General features: G+C 49.3%; 1 protein-coding gene across 1 annotated transcript in view; it reads left to right on the forward strand.

Annotated features, from left to right (window-relative positions):
• The window catches only part of LOC119179104 (fatty acid synthase), a 192,656-nt gene that overhangs the window by 87,029 nt on the left and 77,762 nt on the right, over positions 1 to 27,865 (forward strand). The window contains exons 8-9 of the mRNA XM_075869593.1: positions 20,294 to 20,680; positions 22,333 to 22,522. Of these exons, the coding sequence (XP_075725708.1) occupies positions 20,294 to 20,680; positions 22,333 to 22,522 (577 nt within the window). The remainder of the gene's footprint in view (positions 1 to 20,293; positions 20,681 to 22,332; positions 22,523 to 27,865) is intronic.

Consider the following 27,865-nt stretch of genomic DNA (forward strand, 5'->3'; position numbering starts at 1 on the left):
GGAGATTGGTGCGAACAGTGGTCTGTCATCAGAAAAATTTGGCAAATCCAACGTATTTGGGGAATCGAAGTTACGCGAAGCAGGCGGAATGCAGGTGACTGTGTTGCTTTTTAATGAATGTAACGTTACATATCCACGCTAATATTACGTGCAAAAGTTGTATGCTCCGTTTTGTGGTAAATATTTGTATATAACCAGTCATTTACAGCTGCATGACAATGCCAAACACAACATTGGTATTAGCAACACCAGAAGCGGGGAGCTGACAAGTAGCGTTGGTGCTCACGAGGATAATAGCCCTGCACACTGCTACAACTTCAGTTAGTGGCAATTAACTATAATTTACCCTTGTACCACGCAACGTATCTACGATGTCGAAGCAAGTTAGTTAATGTTGCGGCAACGCTCTGTTGGCATCTGACGCTATTAGGGTACGTAATCCCGAGGTAAAAGCTGAATCATACGAGTATAAATGTATCATCTGTAAAAATTAATAGTCAGCACTGGAACCACAATATACATTCGCGTACATTGGTGCGTATTTGAAAATCATTCCTGAGGCTTGGCGCGGCACTGTGGTCGAATACTTGGTTGTCGCGCAGAATGCGTTGGTTCGATAACTGCTCCGACCCCGACATTTATTCTTTACATTCATTGGGTCAACGCTGCCCAGTTTAGCCGTTCCTCAGGATGAAAGTGCCAATGATGGTTCTCGGCGTTCCTGGGCAGATATAAAGTGTCAACAACTTTTGACTCATAACTGCACATCTTTGGTGCCTACGTGCACATGCCATGCGGTTATGTGTCACACGTATCTCGCAGAAAGGGTTTGATGACTTACGCGACAGGATCGTCAGATTATTTGTCACAACCAGCGAGTCATAATTGTAATATGGTGTTACCCTCCCATACTAATTTTGGTTCACCCAAGTTAAGGGGGGGGGGAAGGGCATCACCAAAGCACCCAGACGTAGGCAGAGGGATATATAGACAAACAAACAAACAGACAGACAGACAAACATACAGACAGACAGACAGACAGACAGACAGACAGACAGACAGACAGACAGACAGACATACAGACAGACAGACAGACAGACAGACAGACAGACAGACAGACAGACAGACAGACAGGCAGGCAGGCAGGCAGAAGATTGGGAAGCCTACCTAACTATGCCATTGCCGGTGTGTTTTTCTTCAGCTTTAAAAGACATGCTTGTGAGCATAGTTTTTGTAGGCTTGCAAATATAAATATAGCAAACAAAGCTAAAAACAGTCTGAATGTGTGGAGACTGCAAAACTTATTGGCAAGCTGTAGAGATTGAATTTGCGTTTTACTTTAATTTGCCCATTCTTTGCCAAGAAGAAACGAAACGCTTTTTATTTCATCGTGTAAAATATTGTCACGGGGTCGTGACGTGGCCAAAGACAGGAGACTTCGTGTTGGGATTTAACTGTTTATTTGGGCGAACCTGTGCCCGGTAAAGGGAAAGTCTAATTACAGCAGCAGTCTTGCACAGATAGCAGTCTCGGACTGATAGCGGCGAACGCAGCGTCGGCCTTCGATCAACAACTGACAAGCGGCGAAGCGCGTCGGCGTTTATACCCTTGCCGTCGAATGTTCTAGCGTTATCGCTGGCGGTGGCGTAGGTTCCAGAACAATCTGTACCGTTCGCACAGTGGGCGTGATCTTATCGAAATGATCTACTAAAGTCCGGAACCTTCTCGAAACCTGCAGGCGCGGTTTGCGCCGAGAATCGTGTGGTGTTTCGGAACGATAACAAAAACTTGTGAAATGGAACGTGGCATAGCCCCCCTCTGAAAAAGGCATCGTCCCGATGCTTTAACTAAAGATGAAGGTACAATAATTATGCAAAAAAGTACAATGAATAAATTACAATACAACAATAATACAAAAAACACTGTTTCAGCTTGTTAACGTGCATGAAACGGCTTTAGGCGCGTGACATGGACGACTTCAGGTCGTGATCGGCGTCGTTGAGAGTTCGTGATGCCGTCGGGGACAACCTCGTAATCAAGTGGGCCGAGACGTCGAACCACCTTGTACGGTCCGAAGTATCGTCGCAGAAGCTTTTCACTTAGTCCACGTCGGCGTATCAGCGTCCACACCCAAACACGTTCACCGGGCTGGTATTCCATGAAGCGTCGTCAAAGGTTGTAACGGTGGCTGTCGGTCGTCTGTTGATTCTTGATACGGAGACGCGCAAGTTGTCGGGCTTCTTCGGCGCGTTGAAGGTACTCGCTCACATCGAGGTTTTCTTCGTCGGTGACGTTGGGTAACATGGCATCGAGCGTCGTTGCCGGGCTCCTTCCGTAGACCAATTTGTATGGAGATATCTGCGTCGTCTCCTGCACCGCCCTGTTGTATGCGAAGGTCACATACGGAAGAATGGCGTCCCACGTCTTGTGTTCGACATCGACGTACATTGACAGCATGTCGGCGATCGTCTTGTTAGGCCGCTCGGTGAGGCATTTGGTCTGTGGGTGGTACGCTGTCGTCCGGCGGTGGTTTGTTTGGCTGTATGCCAAGATCGCTTGAGTTAAGTCGGCAGTGAATGCCGTTCCTCTGTCGGTGATAAGGACCTCCGGGGCGCCGTGACGTAGGACGATATTTTCGACGAAGAACTTAGCTACCTCGGATGCACTGCCTTTTGGCAGGGCTTTTGTCTCGGCGTAGCGGGTGAGGTAGTCGGTAGCTACCACGATCCACTTGTTTCCGAAAGCCGACGTCGGGAACGGCCCCAGTAGGTCCATACCAATCTGCTGGAAAGGTCGGCAAGGTGGATCAATTGGCTGCAGAAGTCCCGCTGGCCTTGTCGGCGGTGTCTTGCGTCGCTGACAGTCCCGGCATGTCCTCACTTAACGAGTGACGTCGGTGGTAAGACGTGGCCAGTAGTACTTTTCTTGTATCCTTGCGAGCGTGCGGGAAACACCGAGATGCCCTGCCGTCGGATCGTCGTGCAGGGCGTGCAGGAGTTCTGGTCGCAGAGCTGAAGGCACCACAAGGAGGTACTTAGCTAGAAGCGGTGAAAAGTTTTTCTTTTGTAGAAGACCGTTTCGTAGAAAGAACGACGCAAGTGCGCGCTTGAATACCTTCGGGACTTCGGCGGTCCTGCCTTCGAGGTATCCTATTAGGGCTTTAAGTTCCGGGTCGGCCCGCTGTCGTTCAGCGAAGTCTTCGGTAGTTATCGTTCCCAAGAAGTAGTCGTCATCCGAGTCGTCGGGTAGCGGTTGGTCGACAGGCGCACGAGAAAGTCAGTGTCGGAGTGTTTTTTGCCGGACTTGTGAATCACAGTAATGTCATATTCTTGAAGTCTCAGGCTCCATCGTTCGAGGCGACCTGAAGGGTCCTTAAAGGTGGCTAGCCAACACAAGGCGTGGTGGTCGCTCACAACTTTGAAGGGCCTGCCTTAGAGGTAGGGGCGAAATTTCGACGTAGCCCAGATGATGGCGAGGCACTCCTTTTTTGTTGTGGAATAATTTGCTTCTGCTTTGGATAGCGATCGGCTGGCGTAACTAATAACCCTTTCAAGTCCGTCAGCCCTCTGCACAAGAACGGCGCCAAGACCTACGCTGCTTGCGTCAGTATGTATTTCTGTCTCGGCGAATTCGTTGAAATGGGCAAGTAACGGAGGCGTCTGGAGGCGATGTTTAAGCTCCTGGAAAGCGTGTTCCTGTGGCGTTTCCCACTTGAACTCCGAGTCGGCCTTGGTAAGGTTAGTGAGAGGATCGGCGATGCGGGCGAAGTTTTTCACGAACCGCTTATAATAGGCACACAGGCCCAGAAATCGGCGCATGGCTTTCTTGTCAGTGGGCGGCGGGAAGTCGGCGGTGGCGGCTGTTTTCCGTGGATCGGGAAGAACTCCAGACTTGCTGATAACGTGCCCCAGAAACAAGAGCTCCTCATACGCAAATCTGCACTTTTCTGGCTTCAGTGTGAGTCCGGAAGTCTTGATGGCTTGAAGTACAGCTTCAAGGCGCCGAATATTCTCGTCGAAACTCGAGGAAAACACGATGACGTCGTCCAAGTAAACAAGGCAAGTCTTCCACTTCAATCCTTCCAGTACTGTATCCATAACGCGTTGAAAAGTTGCAGGCGCTGAGCAAAGGCCGAAGGGCATCACCTTAAACTCGAAGAGGCCGTCCGGTGTTATAAACGCCGTCTTCTCTCGGTCTCTTTCGTCGACTTCGATTTGCCAATAGCCAGTTTTCAGGTCCATTGACGAGAAGTACTTGGCGTTATGGAGCCGATCAAGTGCGTCGTCTATTCGTGGGAGAGGATACACGTCTTTTCTTGTGATTTTGTTCAGGCGGCGGCAGTCGACGCAAAAACGTAGGGTCCCATCCTTTTTCTTCACTAACACCACGGGGGATGCCCACGGACTCTTGGACGGCTGGATAATGTCATCTCGCAGCATTTCATCAACTTGTCTCTTCATTGGCTCACGTTCTCGCGTCGAAACCCTGTACGGACTCTGACGGAGTGGTCTGGCATTTTCTTCGGTTATGATTCGATGTTTCGTGATAGGGGTCTGCCGAATTTTCGATGACGACGAAAAGCAATCTTCGTATTGCAGGAGAAGGGCCTTGAGCTGTTCTTGCTTATCGTTCGGAAGTCTGGGATATACGTCGAAAGCTATGGGAGGGGCTTGGTTCCTCTGAGCAGGTTCGGCAGAATCGGCGAGGGCGAAAGCACTGGTGGCTTCGACAATTTCTTCGATGTATGCGACCGTTGTTCCTTTGTTCACATGTTTGTACTCATTGCTGAAATTCGTGAGCATAACCGTTGCTTTGCCTCCCCGTAGCTCTGCGATTCCTCTTGCGACGCAAATATTTCGGGTGACCAACAGATGCTGACTGCCTTCAACGACGCCTTCCAAGTCAGGTGATTTAGGAGCGCCGACTGAAATAATGACGCTTGAGCGAGGCGGAATGGTGACTTGTTCTTCCAGCACATTCAAGGCATGGTGTCCTGACGGGGTGCGCGGCGGTAGTGCTTCTTCTGTGGATAACGTTATTGACCTTGTTTTTAGGTTGATGACAGCACCATGGAGGCATAAGAAGTCCATGCCAAGGATGACATCTCTCAAGCAATGCTTTAGGACTACGAAGGCTGTAGGATAAATACGGCCGTTAATGGTGACTCTCGCTGTGCAGATTCCTGCAGGCGTTACGAGATGACCTCCGGCTGTGCGGATTTCAGGGCCTTTCCAAGCTGTCCTAACTTTCTTTAACTTCGCGGCGAGCGACCCACTGATGACAGAATAGTCGGCTCCAGTATCGACGAGAGCAGTCACACTGTGGCCGTCGATAAGAACGTCGAGGTCGCTAGTTCGCCGTCTCGCATTACAGTTAGGGCGTGGCGTCGGGTCACGGCTGCGTCGGCTTGTTCCGCTGCTTCCATGTTGCGTCGTCCGGCCACCTTCGGTAAGTAAGCTTTTGCCTTCAGGGCTTTGCCTGGTTGGTGTTGTGTTCAAAAAGCTCCGTCGCGTCGGCGTCGTCGTCGGAGGATCTTCGGTAGTTCGTCGCACAGCAAGCGCACCTCCATCGGTTGCTGCCCTTAGTTTCCCGAATACGGGCTAGGAGACCGGCCCCGCGTTGGGCCAGAGTACTGCCGGGGGTGCGGTGACATGCGGCGGCTGGGGGACGGCGAACGGGAAGGACTTCGTGGTGTCCATTGAGTTCCTGCCAGGTAGTCGGCGATGTCACGTGGCCGATCTCCTGGCTGCGGACGCGGTGCATTGACGGCGAAGCCACGCAGTCCCATCTGTCGATACTGGCAACGGCGGTATGTGTGCCCGGCCTCGCTGCAGTGGTAGCAGAGCGGGCGGTTGTCAGGTGCACGCCAAACGTCCGTTTTCCTCGGTGCACTGCGCTGGCCCGCTGGGGAACGGTAGGACGTCGGTTGGGGTGGTGGCGGCGGTGGCGTCTGGCGACGGAAGTGTGACGGGGTGGCGTTTTGGCGTGGACGGGGAGGAGCGTTGTGGCGCACTGCAGCGGCGTAGCTCATAGTTTTTGGCTCGGGCGGCGGTGTTTCGTTAATTCGAAGCGATTGCCGGACTTCTTCTCGCACAATGTCGGCGATCGAATCCACTTGGGGCTGCGCCGAAGGCAACAGTTTGCGCAGCTCTTCCCGCACGATCACTCGGATCGTTTCACGCAGGTCGTCGGAGTCACTGGCTTGAGCAGCAGCGCATTCTGGAGTCAGGCGACGATTATACTGTCTGGTGCGCATGTCCAGCGGTTTTTCGATGGTGGTCGCCTCGGATACAAATTCTTGGACGGTGTTCGGTCGATTCCTCATTAGTCCCGCGAAGAGCTCCTGTTTGACCCCTCGCATGAGGAAACGAACTTTCTTTTCCTCAGGCATGTCTGGGTCAGCGTGACGGAATAGGCGGGTCATCTCCTCTGTGAAAATTCCAACCTTTTCACTTGGTAGCTGAACCCGGGTCTCGAGTAGAGCAGCGGCCCTCTCTTTGCGAGCGACGCTTGCGAACGTTTGCAGAAAGGCGCCGCAGAAGACATCCCACGTTCGGAGCGTGGACTCCCGATTCTCTAGCCAGGTCCTTGCGGTGTCTTCCAGGTAGAAGTACACAAAACAGAGCTTTTCTTCGTTGTCCCAGTGGTTGAGGGCGGCCACACGGTCGTATGTTTCTAGCCAGGTTTCCGGGTCTTCAAACGATGAGCCATGGAACGTTGGTGGTTCCCTGGGTTGATGAATGACGATCGTGGGCTGGGACGCTCCGGTTGTCATTGTCGCTGCAGTCGAGGTCATGGTCTTGGTCTTCCGCGCCTTGTCTTGTAGAAGGCCGTACTCCGGTGGGAGACCTTGCTGTCGGCGGCTCGTTTGCTGCTCTTGGTTGGCGTCGGTGTCTTCTCCGCGACGGGGGCTGCGTTCACGGCTTGACGGGGGCGTCTGGTACATGAACGAAGCAGCACCTCCACCAGATGTCACGGGGTCGTGACGTGGCCAAAGACAGAAAACTTCGTGTTCGGATTTAACTGTTTATTTGGGCGAAGCTGTGCCCGGTAAAGGGAAAGTCTAATTACAGCAGCAGTCTTGCACAGATAGCAGTCTCGGACTGATAGCGGCGAACGCAGCGTCGGCCTTCGATCAACAACTGACTAGCGGCGAAGCGCGTCGGCATTTATACCCTTGCCGTCGAACGTTCTAGCGTTATTGCTGGCGGTGGCGTAGGTTCCAGAACAATCTGTACCGTTCGCACAGTGGGCGTGATCTTATCGAAATGATCTACTACAGTCCGGAACCTTCTCGAAACCTGCAGGCGCGGTTTGCACCGAGAATCGTGTGGTGTTTCGGAACGATAACAAAAACTTGTGAAATGGAACGTGGCAATATGGTAATCTCAGGCACCAACATCCCTTTTTATTTCACAGTGAGGGCTCCCACGCTGCTTCCACTATTCCACAAGACATTTTTGGAGCGTTCATCACTGAGCACCGCTAAGCTTGGGGTTCCTGGCCATGCACCTAGATCCTAGCTGACCAGATGCGTAGCCTGCTCTAATTTTTATGGAGGAAGAGGGAAAGGGAAGACCGCATGGCATTTAGATCAGAATACGAGGTGGGACGGAGAAGCAGAAAATAAATAATTGTGGTTTCTAAACGATGAAATTTTGTGCGCAAGATAAATTAGTGTGGCTTATATGTATATAATAAATAATGTTTTCGATGGTCTCAATGATTTCGGCCCGAGAGGAGGTAACGAAAAGAAGCGACCGTATTCACACATCACGATCAGCTGAATAACTCCTGCAATGAGAGATGTATATACCACGTATAAATTGTTCGATCAGCAGCAGACAGAGTTATCTGGTACGCTATCAATCGAAGTGTTGTATATCTTTTTTTGTGTGTGGCATCTATGCACTAGGCGCCAGGGTCACCGGAAGCACTTGTGTAAGTACAGTGAGCTTAGTGGCAGGACCAAGCTTTGCGTATATTGAACCCTGATATGTGCATTTGGACAAATTTGAAAGTTGCACATACACTAATTAGTCGTTCTATCTTATCTCACTTCTGAAGTGATTGCTAGGCTATTGCCTGTGTGAGCAGTCAAGAGAAATATTACGGGGATATTTTTCCTTTCGACCACTAACCTGGCACCACATTAATGACCTTTGTTCTCGTGATAGCACTCTATGTCACAGAACGAGCGCTAAAAAAAGAGCGCGCCGCCAAATTCTTGCGACAACGGGCGGAAGAAACGCCGCGAGGTCAAAAGGAAAAAAAAAGAAAAAAAGAAAGCAAACGTCCGAGGCTCCCCGGGCGCGCGCTCTCCCCGCGGAAGCGTGGCGTCGCAGACGAACCTCCTCACCCCGCATCGGCGGCCCAGCAAGCCCGCGATTTTTCTAGAACGAACGGGGTGGGGTCATACCGAGTTGAATCATCCTCCGGGGAGGGCAGTCGAACCGTTTCGCACCTCTCCCCAGCTTTCGCTGCGTATCGCGCCGACGAAATGAGGAGAACTTTCTGGAAGGTGGCGCGGAAGGTATTTAATCGAGCAGCCGAGACGAGAAAGCAGGAGGAGACGGAAGTTAGCGCCAGAGTGCGTAGGGATTCCGCCGTGTAGTCGGCGAAGTTTTGGTCCGTAGGGACGAGGCCGGGGGTGAAGAGGATTTCCACCTGAGGGGTGACGACTCGAGCTACCGGCAAGAGTGTGTGTTTACCGCTATCGAGCGAAGACGCGGGGCAACAGCTGCGTGTGTGAAGCCGACGTGTTCCGGCGAAGAAGTTGAAGTTGGAAGAGTGGCCAATTGAAGACGGGAGGTTTCCTGGAAGAGAAACTTCGAGAGCTGCGGAACGACAACAACGCTGGACTTTGAGTGAGTGATTCTCGGAAGAGTATCATTCAGACTTTTGTCCCAAGGACTTTGGACTGAATAGGTTTTATATCTCTTTAGTCTTTAAGTGTCTTGGTTGTTCAATGCATGCGACTGCATTGTAGTGTGTATTGTTGTCTGTGTCCGTTGTTTCAAGTGTGGTTGATTGTACTGTGTAGTACGTTGTTTGTTTGGTGACGTATTGTATGTAACTATTGGGGAGTGTGCATTCTCGTGTATTGTTTTCGATCTGCCAATTTTGAGAATATAATTTGTTGTTTATCAACTCTCGGCTCTGACTTGTTCTTTGGGCCACAGCCGGCGTCCGCTGGCGCGCCAAATAGGACCACTTCTAAATTGTCCACGCTTTCGTGGTGCGGTTCGAGGGGCCGATACTTCGGCCCTTGGAATTAGCCCGGCGATCGCCTCCCTAATAAACGGGACCTGTGTGACAATTAATCTGCCGTCCGCGACATAGGACCTTTTGGTGCACAGTGTGTCCAAAGTAGTAGGAAAGAGCCTCGAGTTGGTGATACTGCTATCGGAATGATTCTGTGTGTTGTTCAGTGTTCTCGTTAACGAGTGCAAGGGAGTGTTCCGATAGACTGATTTAGGCAGATACTTTTGCACGCGGCAAGGTTGTATTTGCGAGTTGCGAGACACAATGGATCTCGAAAAGTTAGTTGCGCTTGGTGAGAAGATGGGTCTTTCCGGCGCCGAACTACGGAAATGGGTAAGCCAGAAGGAGAAAGAGGCGGTGGAGAGAGAGAGGTTGGCGGCAGAGAGGGTCAAGGAAGAAAAGGCAGCTGAGTTGGAGAGAGAAAGGCTGGCCGCTGAAAGGGCGAGAGAATAAAGAGAAGCAAAGGAGCGACAGCTGAAAGAAGAAAGAGAGGCAAAAGAGCGACAGCTGAAGGAAGAAAGAGAGCAGCAATTGAAGTTGGAGCTGGAGAGAGAAAAGTTGGCAGCCGAAAGGGCGAGAGAAGAAAGAGAAGCAAAGGAGCGACAGCTGAAAGAAGAAAGAGAGGCAAAAGAGCGACAGCTGAAAGAAGAAAGAGAGCTGCAATTGAAGCTGGAGCTGGAGAAAGAAAGACTGGCAGCTGAGAGGGCGAAAGAAGAAAGAGAGGAAAGGAAACGGCAGCGTCAGCACGAGATGGAACTCGAGCGGCTCCGTTTGCAACAGCGAAGCGAAACTCCCGTCCAAGCTAGAGTTGAAAGCAGCGAACGGGAAGATCACGGCTTCCGCTTGAACCCAAACAAGCTGCTCGTAGCGTTTGATGAAAGGAAGGACGACCTTGACGCCTACCTTCACCAATTTGAGACGATTGCGAAGAGCCAGAATTGGCCGGAACATCAATGGGCAACTGCTTTGAGTACTTGCTTGAGTGGTGAAGCGCTCAGTGTGTACGGTAGGCTGACGCCGACCGATGCAGCCAACTATGCAAAGGTGAAAGCTGCTTTACTGAAGCGATTTAGATTCACCGTGGAAGGATTCCGGGACAGATTTCGGACAGGAAAGCCAGCTGATGGTGAGACGGCTACACAGTATGCCGCCCGACTTTGTCATTATTTCGACAGATGGATTGAACTTTCAGGGACAGCGCAGGAGTACGATGAGCTTAGAGAGATCCTAATTAGAGAACAATTTCTTTCTAGTTGCCACCCGAGCCTGTCGCTGTACTTGAAAGAGAGGAAGGCTGAGTCACTCGAAGGAATGCTTGAATTGGCTGATCAATTCTTGGAAGCGCAAGGCGGAACTAATTTGGCCAAGGTCAAGAAGGATTGTCCCGATGATTCGAAGAAATTGGCTCCCGAAGAAAAGAAGCGTGCACCAGAGAGCATTCCGCGATGTTTTCTGTGCAACCGAGTGGGTCATCGCGCGAAAATCTGTCGAACGATCTTTACGAGCCCTACGGCAGTAAAATGTTTTAAGTGTGGTCAGACTGGGCACAAAGCAGATGCATGTCGGAACGGAGTGAGTCAAACTCACCAGGTATCCTGTGTGCAAGCGGCACCAAAATCTGATAATAATGCCGTCACTGATGGATTCGTAGAGTTGAAGAATGGGGAGAAAATTCCTATTGTGGGTGCTGTAATGTCAAAACAGCCAACCGGTGTTACGAAAGGAATGCCAACGCTGCCTGGAAAAGTTGCGGGCAAAAAGATTACGGTGTTAAGAGATACCGGCAGTTCCACTGTTATCGTGCGGAGAAATTCGGTACGGGAAAGGGAGTTGACAGGCAGAACGAAACCGGTTTGCCTAATTGACCGTACAGTTCGCCTGCTTCCCGAAGCAGAAATTGAGATTGAAACCCTGTACTTCAGCGGGAAGGTCACTGCTTTATGCATGACGACCCCCCTGTACGACCTTGTCATCGGAAACATCGACGGGGCGCGAGGACCGAATGATCCGGAATGTTTGGGAGAAGACCCGAAGATAGAGCCCTCGCCAACCCAGCGATCGCGAGATACAGGGGAGAAGCATCTTGTGACGGATCTCACTAGAGCCCAAGGGGAAGCCGCGGCGCAAGAGACAGCGAAGGAGAAGACGATCGTGTCGAATCAGTTCACGGGCCGAGCAACCGGACTTGCGTCGGCACGACCTCAACCGACTGACAGTGTAAAGGAGACGGAGTTGGCCAGCCGGGAAAAATGTAGAGGCATGATGAAGCGGGTAAATAAACAGACAGGACCCGTCGAATGTAATGACGCGTTAACGGTGTCGGAAGAGACAACGATGGCTGAGACGACGCCTCAGATATCGTCGTTGGAAAGGGCTCGCCGAAAAAGAACGTGGAAACACAAGAAGAGATCGAGCGAGCACCGCAAAAAGGGGCGCAAGCGCTGCTCGAAGTACATGGGATAGGTGCGGAGGTGGAATCGGAATCTGTCTGGCAGGGCTGAGTGACATATGTTGTGTTCTTGTTATCCTGTGTCTCAAGTGTATGTCGAGCGAGTCAAGGTGTTCTGTGCGATGATGTGATGTATAGTGTTGTATAATCGTTGTAAAGACAGAACTTTGTACGTTTGTATTGTTTGGAAGGTGTGATGAAGTGTTGTAGTCATGTACCTGAGGTTATATTTCATGTGTATGAGATTGAATGTAATGTCCAATCGTATTGAGTGATATATTGTGAATGTGACGTGTCATGAGCGACGGACTATGTTACAGACTGTGAGAGTGTGTGGCGACTGTTCGCGCTCGTTTGTGTGGTTTTGAATATTATGAGATAATATTCCTAAAGTGGGGGGCAGTGTCACAGAACGAGCGCTAAAAAAAGAGCGCGCCGCCAAATTCTTGCGACAACGGGCGGGAGAAACGCCGCGAGGTCAAAAGGAAAAAAAAGAAAAAAAGAAAAAAAGAAAGCAAACGTCCGAGGCTCCCCGGGCGCGCGCTCTCCCCGCGGAAGCGTGGCGTCGCAGACGAACCACCTCATCCCGCATCGGCGGCCCAGCAAACCCGCGATTTTTCTAGAACGAACGGGGCGGGGTCATACCGAGTTGAATCATCCTCCGGGGAGGGCAGTCGAACCGTCTCGCACCTCTCCCCCGCTTTCGCTGCGTATCGCGCCGACGAAATGAGGAGAACTTTCTGGAAGGTGGCGCGGAAGGTATTCAATCGAGCAGCCGAGACGAGAAAGCAGGAGGAGACGGAAGTTAGCGCCAGAGCGCGTGGGGATTCCGCCGTGTAGTCGGCGAAGTTTTGGTCCGTAGGGACGAGGCCGGGGGTGAAGAGGATTTCCACCTGAGGGGTGACGACTCGAGCTACCGGCAAGAGTGTGTGTTTACCGCTATCGAGCGAAGACGCGGGGTAACAGCTGCGAGTGTGAAGCCGACGTGTTCCGGCGAAGAAGTTGAAGTTGGAAGAGTGGCCAATTGAAGACGGGAGGTTTCCTGGAAGAGAAACTTCGAGAGCTGCGGAACGACAACAACGCTGGACTTTGAGTGAGTGATTCTCGGAAGAGTATCATTCAGACTTTTGTCCCAAGGACTTTGGACTGAATAGGTTTTATATCTCTTTAGTCTTTAAGTGTCTTGGTTGTTCAATGCATGCGACTGCATTGTAGTGCGTATTGTTGTCTGTGTCCGTTGTTTCAAGTGTGGTTGATTGTACTGTGTAGTACGTTGTTTGTTTGGTGACGTATTGTATGTAACTATTGGGGAGTGTGCATTCTCGTGTATTGTTTTCGATCTGCAAATTTTGAGAATATAATTTGTTGTTTATCAACTCTCGGCTCTGACTTGTTCTTTGGGCCACAGCCGGCGTCCGCTGGCGCGCCAAAAAGGACCACTTCTAAATTGTCCACGCTTTCGTGGTGCGGTTCGGGGGGCCGATACTTCGGCCCTTGGAATTAGCCCGGCGATCCCCTCCCTAATAAACGGGACCTGTGTGACAATTAATCTGGCGTCCGCGACATAGGACCTTTTGGTGCACAGTGTGTCCAAAGTAGTAGGAAAGAGCCTCGAGTTGGTGATACTGCTATCGGAAAGATTCTGTGTGTTGTTCAGTGTTCTCGTTAACGAGTGCAAGGGAGTGTTCCGATAGACTGATTTAGGCAGATACTTTTTGCACGCGGCAAGGTTGTATTTGCGAGTTGCGAGACACAATGGATCTCGAAAAGTTAGTTGCACTTGGTGAGAAGATGGGTCTTTCCGGCGCCGAACTACGGAAATGGGTAAGCCAGAAGGAGAAAGAGGCGGTGGAGAGAGAGAGGTTGGCGGCAGAGAGGGTCAAGGAAGAAAAAGCAGCTGAGTTGGAGAGAGAAAGGCTGGCCGCTGAAAGGGCGAGAGAAGAAAAGGAGCGACAGCTGAAAGAAGAAAGAGAGGCAAAAGAGCGACAGCTGAAGGAAGAAAGAGAGCAGCAATTGAAGTTGGAGCTGGAGAGAGAAAAGTTGGCAGCCGAAAGGGCGAGAGAAGAAAGAGAAGCAAAGGAGCGACAGCTGAAAGAAGAAAGAGAGGCAAAAGAGCGACTGCTGAAAGAAGAAAGAGAGCTGCAATTGAAGCTGGAGCTGGAGAAAGAAAGACTGGCAGCTGAGAGGGCGAAAGAAGAAAGAGAGGAAAGGGAACGGCAGCGTCAGCACGAGATGGAACTCGAGCGGCTCCGTTTGCAACAGCGAAGCGAAACTCCCGTCCAAGCTAGAGTTGAAAGCAGCGAACGGGAAGCTCACGGCTTCCGCTTGAACCCAAACAAGCTGCTCGTAGCGTTTGATGAAAGGAAGGACGACCTTGACGCCTACCTTCACCAATTTGAGACGATTGCGAAGAGCCAGAATTGGCCGGAACATCAATGGGCAACTGCTTTGAGTACTTGCTTGAGTGGTGAAGCGCTCAGTGTGTACGGTAGGCTGACGCCGACCGATGCAGCCAACTATGCAAAGGTGAAAGCTGCTTTACTGAAGCGATTTAGATTTACCGTGGAAGGATTCCGGGACAGATTTCGGACAGGAAAGCCAGCTGATGGTGAGACGGCTACACAGTATGCCGCCCGACTTTGTCATTATTTCGACAGATGGATTGAACTTTCAGGGACAGCGCAGGAGTACGATGAGCTTAGAGAGATCCTAATTAGAGAACAATTTCTTTCTAGTTGCCACCCGAGCCTGTCGCTGTACTTGAAAGAGAGGAAGGCTAAGTCACTCGAAGGAATGCTTGAATTGGCTGATCAATTCTTGGAAGCGCAAGGTGGAACTAATTTGGCCAAGGTCAAGAAGGATTGTCCCGATGATTCGAAGAAATTGGCTCCCGAAGAAAAGAAGCGTGCACCAGAGAGCATTCCACGATGTTTTCTGTGCAACCGAGTGGGTCATCGCGCGAAAATCTGTCGAACGATCTTTACGAGCCCTACGGCAGTAAAATGTTTTAAGTGTGGTCAGACTGGGCACAAAGCAGATGCATGTCGGAACGGAGTGAGTCAAACTCACCAGGTATCCTGTGTGCAAGCGGCACCAAAATCTGATAATAATGCCGTCACTGATGGATTCGTAGAGTTGAAGAATGGGGAGAAAATTCCTATTGTGGGTGCTGTAATATCAAAACAGCCAACCGGTGTTACGAAAGGAATGCCAACGCTGCCTGGAAAAGTTGCGGGCAAAAAGATTACGGTGTTAAGAGATACCGGCAGTTCCACTGTTATCGTGCGGAGAAATTCGGTACGGGAAAGGGAGTTGACAGGCAGAACGAAACCGGTTTGCCTAATTGACCGTACAGTTCGCCTGCTTCCCGAAGCAGAAATTGAGATTGAAACCCCGTACTTCAGCGGGAAGGTCACTGCTTTATGCATGACGACCCCCCTGTACGACCTTGTCATCGGAAACATCGACGGGGCGCGAGGACCGAATGATCCGGAATGTTTGGGAGAAGACCCGAAGATAGAGCCCTCGCCAACCCAGCGACCGCGAGATACAGGGGAGAAGCATCTTGTGACGGATCTCACTAGAGCCCAAGGGGAAGCCGCGGCGCAAGAGACAGCGAAGGAGAAGACGATCGTGTCGAATCAGTTCACGGGCCGAGCAACCGGACTTGCGTCGGCACGACCTCAACCGACTGACAGTGTAAAGGAGACGGAGTTGGCCAGCCGGGAAAAATGTAGAGGCATGATGAAGCGGGTAAATAAACAGACAGGACCCGTCGAATGTAATGACACGTTAACGGTGTCGGAAGAGACAACGATGGCTGAGACGACGCCTCAGATATCGTCGTTGGAAAGGGCTCGCCGAAAAAGAACGTGGAAACACAAGAAGAGATCGAGCGAGCACCGCAAAAAGGGGCGCAAGCGCTGCTCGAAGTACACAGGATAGGTGAGGAGGTGGAATCAGAATCTGTCTGGCAGGGCTGAGTGACATATGTTGTGTTCTTGTTATCCTGTGTCTCAAGTGTATGTCGAGCGAGTCAAGGTGTTCTGTGCGATGATGTGATGTATAGTGTTGTATAATCGTTGTAAAGACAGAACTTTGTACGTTTGTATTGTTTGGAAGGTGTGATGAAGTGTTGTAGTCATGTACCTGAGGTTATATTTCATGTGTATGAGATTGAATGTAATGTCCAATCGTATTGAGTGATATATTGTGAATGTGACGTGTCATGAGCGACGGACTATGTTACAGACTGTGAGAGTGTGTGGCGACTGTTCGCGCTCGTTTGTGTGGTTTTGAATACTATGAGATAATATTCTTAAAGTGGGGGGCAGTGTCACAGAACGAGCGCTAAAAAAAGAGCGCGCCGCCAAATTCTTGCGACAACGGGCGGGAGAAACGCCGCGAGGTCAAAAGGAAAAAAAAGAAAAAAAGAAAAAAAGAAAGCAAACGTCCGAGGCTCCCCGGGCGCGCGCTCTCCCCGCGGAAGCGTGGCGTCGCAGACGAACCTCCTCACCCCGCATCGGCGGCCTAGCAAGCCCGCGATTTTTCTAGAACGAACGGGGCGGGGTCATACCGAGTTGAATCATCCTCCGGGGAGGGCAGTCGAACCGTCTCGCACCTCTCCCCCGCTTTCGCTGCGTATCGCGCCGACGAAATGAGGAGAACTTTCTGCAAGGTGGCGCGGAAGGTATTTAATCGAGCAGCCGAGACGAGAAAGCAGGAGGAGACGGAAGTTAGCGCCAGAGCGCGTAGGGATTCCGCCGTGTAGTCGGCGAAGTTTTGGTCCGTAGGGACGAGGCCGGGGGTGAAGAGGATTTCCACCTGAGGGGTGACGACTCGAGCTACCGGCAAGAGTGTGTGTTTACCGCTATCGAGCGAAGACGCGGGGCAACAGCTGCGTGTGTGAAGCCGACGTGTTCCGGCGAAGAAGTTGAAGTTGGAAGAGTGGCCAATTGAAGACGGGAGGTATCCTGGAAGAGAAACTTCGAGGGCGCAGAACGACAACAACGCTGGACTTTGAGTGAGTGATTCTCGGAAGAGTATCATTCAGACTTTTGTTCCAAGGACTTTGGACTGAATAGGTTTTATATCTCTTTAGTCTTTAAGTGTCTTGGTTGTTCAATGCATGCGACTGCATTGTAGTGCGTATTGTTGTCTGTGTCCGTTCTTTCAAGTGTGGTTGATTGTACTGTGTAGTACGTTGTTTGTTTGGTGACGTATTGTATGTAACTATTGGGGAGTGTGCATTCTCGTGTATTGTTTTCGATCTGCCAATTTTGAGAATATAATTTGTTGTTTATCAACTCTCGGCTCTGACTTGTTCTTTGGGCCACAGCCGGCGTCCGCTGGCGCGCCAAAAAGGACCACTTCTAAATTGTCCACGCTTTCGTGGTGCGGTTCGGGGGGCCGATACTTCGGCCCTTGGAATTAGCCCGGCGATCGCCTCCCTAATAAACGGGACCTGTGTGACACTCTAATGAGCGTACATCGGGGCTTCCCTTTAAAGAAAATTTTAGAGCGAAGCTTCTTAATACCTAGTTTCGTCTTCCATTGTGGTGAGGGTACGTAATCATTGCTATAGTCAAAAAATATGCCAAACACACACACAAAAGGAGATTTTACACTAAAATTTTACGTAGACCTAGGCTAATTTTAAGGTAGTGAATTGCTGTTTGTGATGACAAGAAGCGTATTTATGAGATATCTTTACTGAAACGTGCTTAGACGTTGAGGCTTCTTGAGGAAACTCCTAACACAAAGGCTCACGTCGAACACCTTTTATCAACAAACTACTCATTTTAAAATTGTATCTAGCCCCCAGTAAGACGGCGGATTCTTGGATTCACTTTCAAGGCATATCCTCTACACGTGCAAGTGTCTAAATTCTTTTTGAATATCCCATCACTCGTGGAAGGCGAAATAAATATGCATAGCTATGCACACCTAATGTCACTCAATTTATGTTATATAGGCACCGTGCAGTCAAGTTTTTCTGTGTCACTGCAGCGCCAGAACGAAAGGACTAGCGGAAAAAGAACGCAATAATAATAGGGGGTCATCAAAATGGAATACGATACCCGCGTCTCCCCGCCCGCATGAGTGAGCAGAGTGCCGCAGGGATACAGGGGGTAGCGTGCACGCGTCTGTTTTCTGCGTGCCCCTAACGGCTAACGTCAGTGAACTTAAACTCCGTTTTATACATCATGTGCAACGCTGTCGAAGCTGGCGCTCTTGTTTGCGCTGTGTACTGCCGTGACCAAAATGTAGTGCGTCGCTTGGGGTGTACGAGAATCAATAAATGCTTCTCGGGAAACTTCTAAGCATACATATTTGTCATCAGGTAAAAAGAAAACGCCTGTGTTGTCGGATAAACAGTCCAAATAGGTGAGTTGGTAATTTATGTTTGTCGCTTTCGTATCAGGTTTTCGCTCTCCGCGCGACCCGTGCCGCCGTTTTTTTTTTACTTATTGTGGCAGCTTCGAAAAATTGGCGTCCAGCTCTGCGTCCTCGACCACCTCTCCTGCGCGAATTTTTTCGAAGCTTCGCACATCAAAGCTGTCAAAGCACGCCAAGCAAGTAATTGCAAATGTGTACGCCCGTACCAGGATGCGTTTCCCGGAGAAATCCGTGCGGGAAGAGCTGAATGTTGTGAGCGATAACACTGGAATATCTCCCCGTACCGTGGCAAAATTGAAGGCAAAGCATCTGCGTGCGCCTTTGGTGTCACCGAAAAAATGAGCCCGCGAGGTGAAGAACTCGCAAAAATTATTTAAAAAATGACACCACGTGGATTCGAACCCATCCACTTCAAAACTACGGTGAACTCTCAGGAGCGACGCGTCAGACCACTCGGCTACAAAACCGCGCGGAGCAACACCTCGTGTTTTCTTTACGGACTACTTGCCTAGCCTTCACAGCGTTGCACCTGATGTATGAAACGGAGTATAGGATGGACTAGTGCCAGCAACGCAGCTCCTTCTGGTCAGCGGACGGTGCTTATACGAGAGGCGACGCTTGCGTAACGTACGGTTACTCACCGATACGTACCCACAGCTTTGCCCACTCGGCCCGATTTACTTGGTGGAGATGCGAGATTTTTTCGTTTGAGTGCAGCAGCTTCAGGACTTGGGAGACATAATGTCGGCATTGTACGTAAAGTGACCCATTGAGGGAAATTTATTCTCACAGACAGGAGACATCAAACATTTCAGCAGAACATTTCAACAAAATTGAACATATACAGACACACCGCAATTGTGTGTATGTGTTGTACGTAGAGGTCTTTGCAACTACTGGCAAGCTGAATGGGACAGAGAAGTTGACAACAAACTCCACCTTGTAAAACCCCAGCTGAGAAAAGTTAACCCCCAAAAACTCAGCAGGTTCGCCGAAGTCGCTCTAACACGGCTCAGAATAGGCCACAATTATGCCACACATAAACACCTTTTGACAGGCACTGATCCACCTACATGTATGCACTGTGGAGAGAGTCTAACCGTTGTGCATGTCCTCATACAATGTGCCATGCTGCACCAAGCCCGACTGACCCATTTCAGCGAGCTCTATCGATATCATATCCCACTTCATCCAGCGCTGTTTTTATCACTTGATGCAGTGGTTGACCTTAAGAGGCTTCTTCATTATCTTGGGAAAGTGAAATTTTTAACAATGATATCATTCCATCCTACGCACCAGGCTGCGCCTAAAGTGTGAGGTACCCCCTGGTGCATAAAAAAGTATGTCTGAGCCTTCGCAGTTCTTGCTCAGGCAAGGACTTCAGCTGCGAGGGTCTTGGGCCTTGCAGACAAATTTTTCAGCACAGACTTCAGCCAACAAAATAAAGGTTTTAGCAAAATGACATTCCTTTTTTAAACAAAGTGACATTCTTTTAAATGTACTGCGTTTTAAATAGTTCGTAGATATTTGTTAATTTTTAATCATGTTTTAATCATTTGTTTTAATTTTTAAACCAATAACCGAAAAGAAACACTTGTACTGGCACTCTTTGGCCTTAGATGCCCTTGCGCCAATAAAACTTAACGTAATAATAATAATAAATTGTGTGTATGTAATAAATTGTGAACGCTTTAGAACGCTATAGGCAGTCTACTATAGGACTGGTATTAAGCCGTCCTCGGCCGCTGACCACCGGCTTAGTTACAAAATCGGTTATGGCGAAAGTTAATAATTTCATGCCACTTTTCTCAGCCCAAACGGCAAGGCTATTGTTGGCCGTTTGGATTTAGCGATTCCCAATTTTGTGTAGCTCAAAATTGTTCGTGCGAATCGAAGCCATGATGTAATTTTTATTTCAACAAAGGTATAATAGAAAGACATGCAGGTAATTACGCCTTTCTACTGCCTACTTCGGTGGCAACCGCAAAAAGTACTTGGAAGCGTTGCTTGCAGTCCCTCTGCTGTAAAATGAGGCCCCTCACGGGGGGAACACTTGAACGAGCACTCGTGGTCTTCTGCGGGAGACGTGGAGCCTAATGTGCTCTATTCGTTCACGTCACGACCACGTGACAATATCAGTCCCTCTGTGTGTGTGCCTACAATACTTTCACGCATTCGCAGGGAACACTGGACCGGGTAGAAACTGATGGACCATACCCGGATTCAGCGTACGCTCTCCTCAACCGGGTTGGACAGCCTACTGTCAAGAAGTTCCCGTATCGTGGCTTTGCAATTATTTCGGTGGACCAACCCGACAAACAGGTCATCAAGCAAATTCAGAAAGCTCCCATCGAGATGAGGCCTCTGTGGTTCGTCTTTGCTGGTATAGGCTGCCAGTGGAATGGCATGGCACGCCAGATGATGCACTTTGACGTGTTTGCTCGCTCTGTACAGAAGTCGCACGAGATTCTGCAGCCCTTTGGCATCCATCTGATTGACCTTTTGACAACCGAAAGCCATTGCAACCGGACTCTACTCCCAACGCTCGTGTCCATAGTTGCGATTCAGGTGAGCGCTTATGTGCCAGTAGTACGGTAGCATGTTACTCTAACCGTGGAAACAGTTTCCTCTGTCAGCAACAATCTGACAGAAACTTCCGCCCCCTTTGTGTAAGACAATTGGTGACCACCTTATGTACGCCGTATTGTACTAAAAACGCACAGATATACCAATAAGTTAACACCCAAAAATCATTCGTCAACATTTGCATCAAATCAGTTAGAACGAAGAGAGTGTAGGTCGAAGAACGAGCTTATTTAACTGTTTCTTTATATGTGTACCTATTTATTTAGTGCTACAAATTGCAATGAGCGCAGGCACGCGATGACAAAGATAATCATGACTGTTCAGTACGACGTAAAAAGCATAACACAACACGACAGAAAGTAGATGTTGGAACACAAGCATCATCAAAGGCACGCGAACCACTTCAGTAAGTAGAAAAAAGATAAATGATGCAGGCAATGGTATTTATTCTGCTTATCAAGAAGAACAATGTGTAAAAATTTGTGCGGACCAGAGCAGATCTTGCACCACTCTGTTTGGGGCAAGAAGCGTTGACCATCTCTTTCTTTTTGTACGAGTGCTCTCTTTATTTTATACATAAACTCCACAAAAATAAACAAGAGAAAGCTCCTCTCTATTAAAACCTAATGAGTTCGTGAGTCGCGATCCTCCGCTGCATTCAACCATACTTTTTTTACTCACTGGCTGGAGCTTATTACATCGGATCGGTTGACCCAATCCGCCAGACTTGTAGCACGCAAGAATTAGCCGTACGAGCCCACATAATGTGAGGCTTTGAAGGCTTTCCGCCCTACAAAACGATCCTGCCAGCTAGCTCATGATCAAGGTGGAACAAGCCTATAAAAAACTGCAATTAGGGAAAAGCAGATGATCATAGTTGCCTCAGCCGAAAGGGCCAAAAATGTTAAGTCCTCTTTCCTGCATTGAGATGGGTAAGCATTGAAAATTTCGCCAATTGTTATTGACCTTTTCGCAAGGCTGCTGCTTCAATTAGACGCAGGGGCAAGTAGGCACGTGAAGACGTGAACACGTCATGATATAATGCTGTTGAAGCGTACATTAGTCTGCCTTAGGAGGCTTTACTACAGAACGATAAGAGATGATTGGCTGGATGAATGGGTTGGCTATGCATCATAGTAAAAAAAAGCAGCAGGGCATGCTGATTAGCAGCCTCATCATGTGTAGGGCCGATGGGTTGGCTGTATGCTCTCTCATAGTAATGTACCGAGCACTCTGAATTGCAACCACTTTTTAGGAACACAAAAGGATTGTTTTCTTTAATTAAATACACCTATACGCTTGCGGAGCGGTATGTTTGTGATGGCATTGTACCAACTAGCACACATATGAACCTTTCTGAGTGAAAACAACTTTCATGGTGAACTGATTTTATTAGCACCCCATAGTCTAATAAAATCATGCATCAGCCACTGGGGAAAAACAAATGCGAAATTTGCGAGCCACCAACGTCAAGAGGCACGAATAGCCTATGGAATCACGAGACAGTATTTAATGTATGTAAGGAGAGGTTGGTGCCAATGCGTGGTACCCTGAAACGTTGGGTATCAGTTCGCACAAGTGCACTTCCAGCAGTAATTTATTTTAGATGCGCGATATCACTGTATCGTCTGCAGGTAGCACTCGTCGACATGCTTCACGCAGTGGGCTTGCGTCCAGACGGCATCGTTGGTCACTCGACGGGTGAGATGGCTTGCGCTTATGCAGACGGATGCCTGACGGCCGAGCAGACTGTACTGTGCGCTTACTGGCGTGGTCGCTGCGTTCAGGAGGGTAACCTGGTCAAAGGAGCGATGGCTGCTGTCGGCAAGTGACACGTTTCTTTCGCGCTTTCATCCGTGTTAGTTTACTATACGCAAGAGAGAATATCATTGTCGCAATGTAGTTAGATTTTTCTAAATAGAAAAAGCTATCTTGTCTCGGTGGGAGAGATCCCTTGTGTGTATTGTCTATGACTCCTCATTTCCGAACCATCTCACCTGTGTTCATGCGTCCGTTGTATATTGCTTCAGTGTATTGGCCTTGATAATTACTGCAGAATGCGTGTTACCTGAATATGCGGCCACTGGAAGGGTACTCACTGGAGGCCTGTGCTGCGGTCTATACCCACAAGATCTTCCGTGAATAAAAATTGGTGTTCGGTTCTAACTGCCCTGTTTATCTAGAAATTTCGCACATTGCAAGGCACAGACCTTTTTCTTGCAACGGGAGGGCATACACCTGCACCCTCGCAATTCTAGTAGAAATGTGTGAGTGCACACACAGACCAAATGTGGCTGGGTTTGAATGGAAGGCTAACGCGCTAGGGACGAGGAGGAGGGGGGGGAGTCAGAAAATTATGTGGGCAGTTCGCGGAGCGCGACACAGTATGAAATGAAGAACTTTGTAATCAAGATTTTTGATGTGTTTCATTGTCTATGGTTACGTTGTGTGTAATGAAATGTACCACGTTGTGCAAGCTCTTGTTAAACTCGATCAGCTGAGCCCTATGTAACGGCTCCGCGGAAGGAGAAAGAAAAACTAGCGAACAATGTACGGGTACGCGAAATGAAGCAGTGATTTCACGATGTTGAAAATACGTTCACAGGCAGAAAAAAACGGGATTCACAAGTTGCTTCCAAACAGCTACGTAACCGAACTTCAGGCAATCAGGTAATTTTTTAATGCCTTTCAATCCTATACACTGAAGATCCAAAAGCCTGCACAATAACACGATTTTCAGCATAGTCGCGGTCGAAAATAATTACAATGTTGTTCAAGAACTTTATTGACCCCACCAGTGCTTCTGCTGGCATTTGCGATTCTAGAAAAGTGAGATGGGATGTTTACCAAATAATAACACGTGAAGACGTCATTTGTGTTATATTAAACGTGTTTTGTTTTCTTGCTGCTATCTAAAGCCTCCCGCCTCCTTCACGTAACATTCCTTGAGCAGACGTGGAAAGTTGAATATCAGAGCCAGTAAATCTCAAGGAGCTTTAGAGTCACTAGCAAGTTAGGATACTTTCTGAAGCGGAATTTGTATTAACGGAAGGCTCTGGATAAAATTATCCGAGCTCCCATTACAAAGACAAAATTTTGATATCCCGGCAGCACTTAATTCGCTAAAGCACTCTTGTAACGGCATAGATTCTGATTATCAGGATCCGATGTTATTCATGGAGAGTCTGGGCACGCCATCACGAAAAATGCTCGCATGCACAATAGCGCACTTGATAGTGTGATAGTCACATTCGTAAGGCTGTGTTGTCGTTTTCTTGCGAAGCTGTCTGGTGCTAGCACCACGTAGCGGTCGTGTCAATATTTGGTGGCAAAACGTTTGACAGAACCATCATATTGTGTTGGCGCATGCAGACGTGCACTATGGCAGACGCCTTGAACGCAAAGTCTTAGTTTGTTGTTCTTATTATAGCCTATTGTTTCAACATTTTCACGCTCGTGCCCGATATTATGAAATCTCGTCACCTCAAGAACAGGCCGCGTCCGTGCAAACTAGTTAGACACTACATAGCTTCTTATAGACAAAGGGCGTCACCATGCGGCGGCCGTAGGAGTAGGCACTGACTTCGAGGCGTCTTAACTCGAACTAAGGTCCCTAGATGAATTAAGTTTCTAAGGTAGCGTCACTCATCCCCGTATTCTAGAACGCCCCTTCACTCAACTCTCCACCGTCACTTGAGAAAGCCGATCGGAGCGCCATCTCTTGGCAGAACAAATCCCTGCATATCAGTGATAAGTTGCTGCTCTACATGAATAGCGCAGCGTCATTTTCAGCCGAGCAGTGGCGCAGTGCTCCATTCTGTCCAGTGAAGGGTGAAAGTCGACGAGTTGAGGAGCATTTGTGATTATGGGGGTCAATGTTCTCGAACCGTCCTACTCACCCTCTCGCTTACCCCTCCTTTTCTCTGCATCCACGTATGTGATTGGGGCATTCATTGCACGTGATCTTGAAAATGGCTGGTGGTGTTATTTATTATTATGCAAAAAAACTTAACCGAGTACGCATACGCTAATCGCTCCAGCCGGATTCTCGCGGTTACCAAAGACGAAATCGTAGCCTGCACATAAACAGAAGAGGAGGAGTGTTTTAGTTGCGCCGAGTCGACCAAGATTGTTTTGCTGTGCTCGTTAAATGCAATATCCACGTTTTTCAACTAGGCTGCGTTGCTGTAAAACAAAAGAAAACGGTTTTGCTCTCTTCAACTTACCTTGTGCCATCCAAAATGAAGCACGCCGTGAAGTATAGCTATGAAAACTCCCACGTGAACGCTTTCGTGCGACTCTGTCGACATCGGATCTGCGAAGCGAGTTTATTTGTCGGTTTTTATTGGAACGCTAGACGTGCGTCTAATGCGCGTCTAGTGCATGCCATTTGTTAGAAATATTTGTGCGTATGCACGCATACAGAGCAGCTAGAGGGTGTATTCAACGCACCTTAAAAAATATTTCACTCCCCTCAGCAGTCGAATTACCTATGACACTCGCTACCTCGCCCTGAAGAACGCAGATGTAGAGAAGCTGAACATAATGATTCGTAAGGCCACGAAAATCGCTTCAAGGATCATCTTCACGGCTTCCATTGCGAAAGTGCTGAAAACGGGCATACACAACAACTGGCAGGAACTAGCCGAAGCCCACGGGGCTAGCCAGCTAGAACGATTAGCTCTCGCCAACTAGAAGATCAGTGCTACAACGGCTGAACTATAGCGAAACCTTTACAGGCGACACAGACGCAGACCGAAAAGAACGGATTCCCCCAAACATAAACGAATTTTTCTGTATTGCACGAATCCCCCACAATATGCACCCCACACATCACAAGGAAAGAAGGCAGGCATGAGTGAATGCTCTACGACGAAATCACAGCCAAGATCTAGACGCCAGATATACAGACACCGCCAAGTAACCTGGTAGAGAGGTCTACGCTTTGATCGTCGTTGATACTCGGGGTGTAGAGCTCGCATCGGCCACAGTACGCACCCAAAGCCCATAAACTGCAGAGGAGGCAGCGATTGCCCTAGCTACCACAAAGTGCTTGGATGCAGCTGTGGTATTCACAGACTCTCAAGCAGCCATGCGAAACTACAGCAAAGGCCGTTTGTCTACCCAAGCAATTCAGATATTGAAACACCGAAGCACTCCGATGCCGTTCACCTGTGTGACATGGGTTCCTGGGCACGAAAGGCTGGAGGGAACCAAGGCGGCTCATGCCGTGGCCCACGATCACGCCTACCGGGCTGCACCTTACCGCTTTCTAGACTCCAGGACTGTATCCGCGGAGGCTGAGTCTGTACCTAAGACTTACTCTGCAATGCTGCAACACCATAGGCTGCCATGCAGAAAGTACCCACCACCAGACTCGAAGCTCAACAAAGAGGACTGCACTATACTAAGAAGACTGCAGAGCAACACACACACACACGGCATACTAATGCACTGATTGTACCCAACAATGCATGAATATGTTTGCCCAATTCGCGCCATACCTGAGAGGTTGGCCCACCTGATTCTTGAGTGTCCACGCAATACAAATACAGATATATTGCCTCCGCCGAACACCTGCTACGCTGGTAAAAAAAACGAACACCTTCTCGAAACTTGGGAGGCCAAGCTCGTCTTGAAGGACCTGGACCAACAACGACGCATCGTCGCCAGGGCCAAGGAGGCAGCGAAGGCCAGAGGGTTCCTGGAATGAAGACACCTCCCACCCAAGGTGCACGCTGAACCTACACTGCTGCACCGTTTCGAAAATAAGCGTTCATTCCTCCTCCTCCTTGCACAGTTGAGAAGAACACGGCATAAAGGAGCCGAAACGCGCTACTTCAGTACACCTTAGCAGTAGAACTCTCATTTTTAGGAAGTTTCGCGATTTGCACAAGAATTCACAGGAATCGCTATTGTCCAAATGGGCACGTTAACAAAGAAAAAAAGGGTAAATCCCGCGCACATTGGGAATCGATGATATGCGAAGCCCAAGTGAGAAAGGTTTATAGGCCACTTTATTGTCAGCAGAACATAATGAGGTGGAGGTAAATGATGTCGCACATCACTTCTGTGTCATGATTATCATGTTTGAATGTGTCATTTACCTTCGTCATCTATTCATGTTACGTGATAAAAAATTTATTATACGTGGAACTAGCGAAACGGCCGCGAGCACGCTATGAGCATAATATGTTGTTATGTTTTTACATCACACGCGTGTCAGGATTATCATAATTGCGCTAGTCATATACTTTCGTCATCCATTGACATCCCGTAACACCAAAGTTGGTATATGTGGAGCTAGCAGAACGGCCAAGAGTGCATTATGAAGGGCCCAATTTACTCCAATGTAGCGTTGACGCGCACGCACACTGAGCACAGCGACACTACGTTAGCAAAACGTGACCACTCTATAGTCTGACACCAGGAGTTACCCACGTCCATCGGCGCGGCCAGCCAGCAACCGGTGCGAAATGCGACACGTTGGATTTCGTGCTGATGCGTTATCCAGGCCACACTGCGTCTTGCTCTTTTAGATGCGGAGCATCTAATACTCGAGGCTTGTAGTGCGGCGCCGTCCGCAAGCTTCCTCCTCCTTCTTCTACCATCTGTGCATCCCTTCCTCCTCTACAAACCGCGCGCGCTTCACTCCTCCACCATCTGTGCACCCTTCTTCCTCTACACACCGCGTGCCCTTCTCCTCTTCACGAACATTTGCTAGCTGTATAATGTAGCGCGCATGCGCCGTCACGCTTCGAGAACATCGGCAGCTGACGCGCGCGCATGCGCCGTCGCGCTTCGAGAACATCGGCAGCTGACGCGCGCGCATGCGCCGTTGCGCTTCTCCCCCTTCTCGAACATTCGACAGCTGACAGCGCATGCACCGTCGCGCTGTATATATACTCAAGGTCAGTGCTCGCTCGCTCAGTTGCCGCTCGTCGGTTGGTTTGTACGGCGCGTCGACGTCCGAGGTCGCAATGATCGACGTCGCTTCGACCAGCGTCGGCCAAAGTGTTGGCGGAACCGCAACCAAGTCGTCGTCCAACCCTTTCGCATACGTGTCGTACGTGTTCACTCATTTAACACCCCTCCTACAACCACGTTAACCAATTTAGCCAGCGACCCAAGTAGGTCGCAACTTAACACCCCGTTAACCAATTATAT

Source organism: Rhipicephalus microplus, chromosome 7 (assembly GCF_043290135.1).
Source record: "Rhipicephalus microplus isolate Deutch F79 chromosome 7, USDA_Rmic, whole genome shotgun sequence".
Taxonomy (NCBI): domain Eukaryota; kingdom Metazoa; phylum Arthropoda; class Arachnida; order Ixodida; family Ixodidae; genus Rhipicephalus; species Rhipicephalus microplus.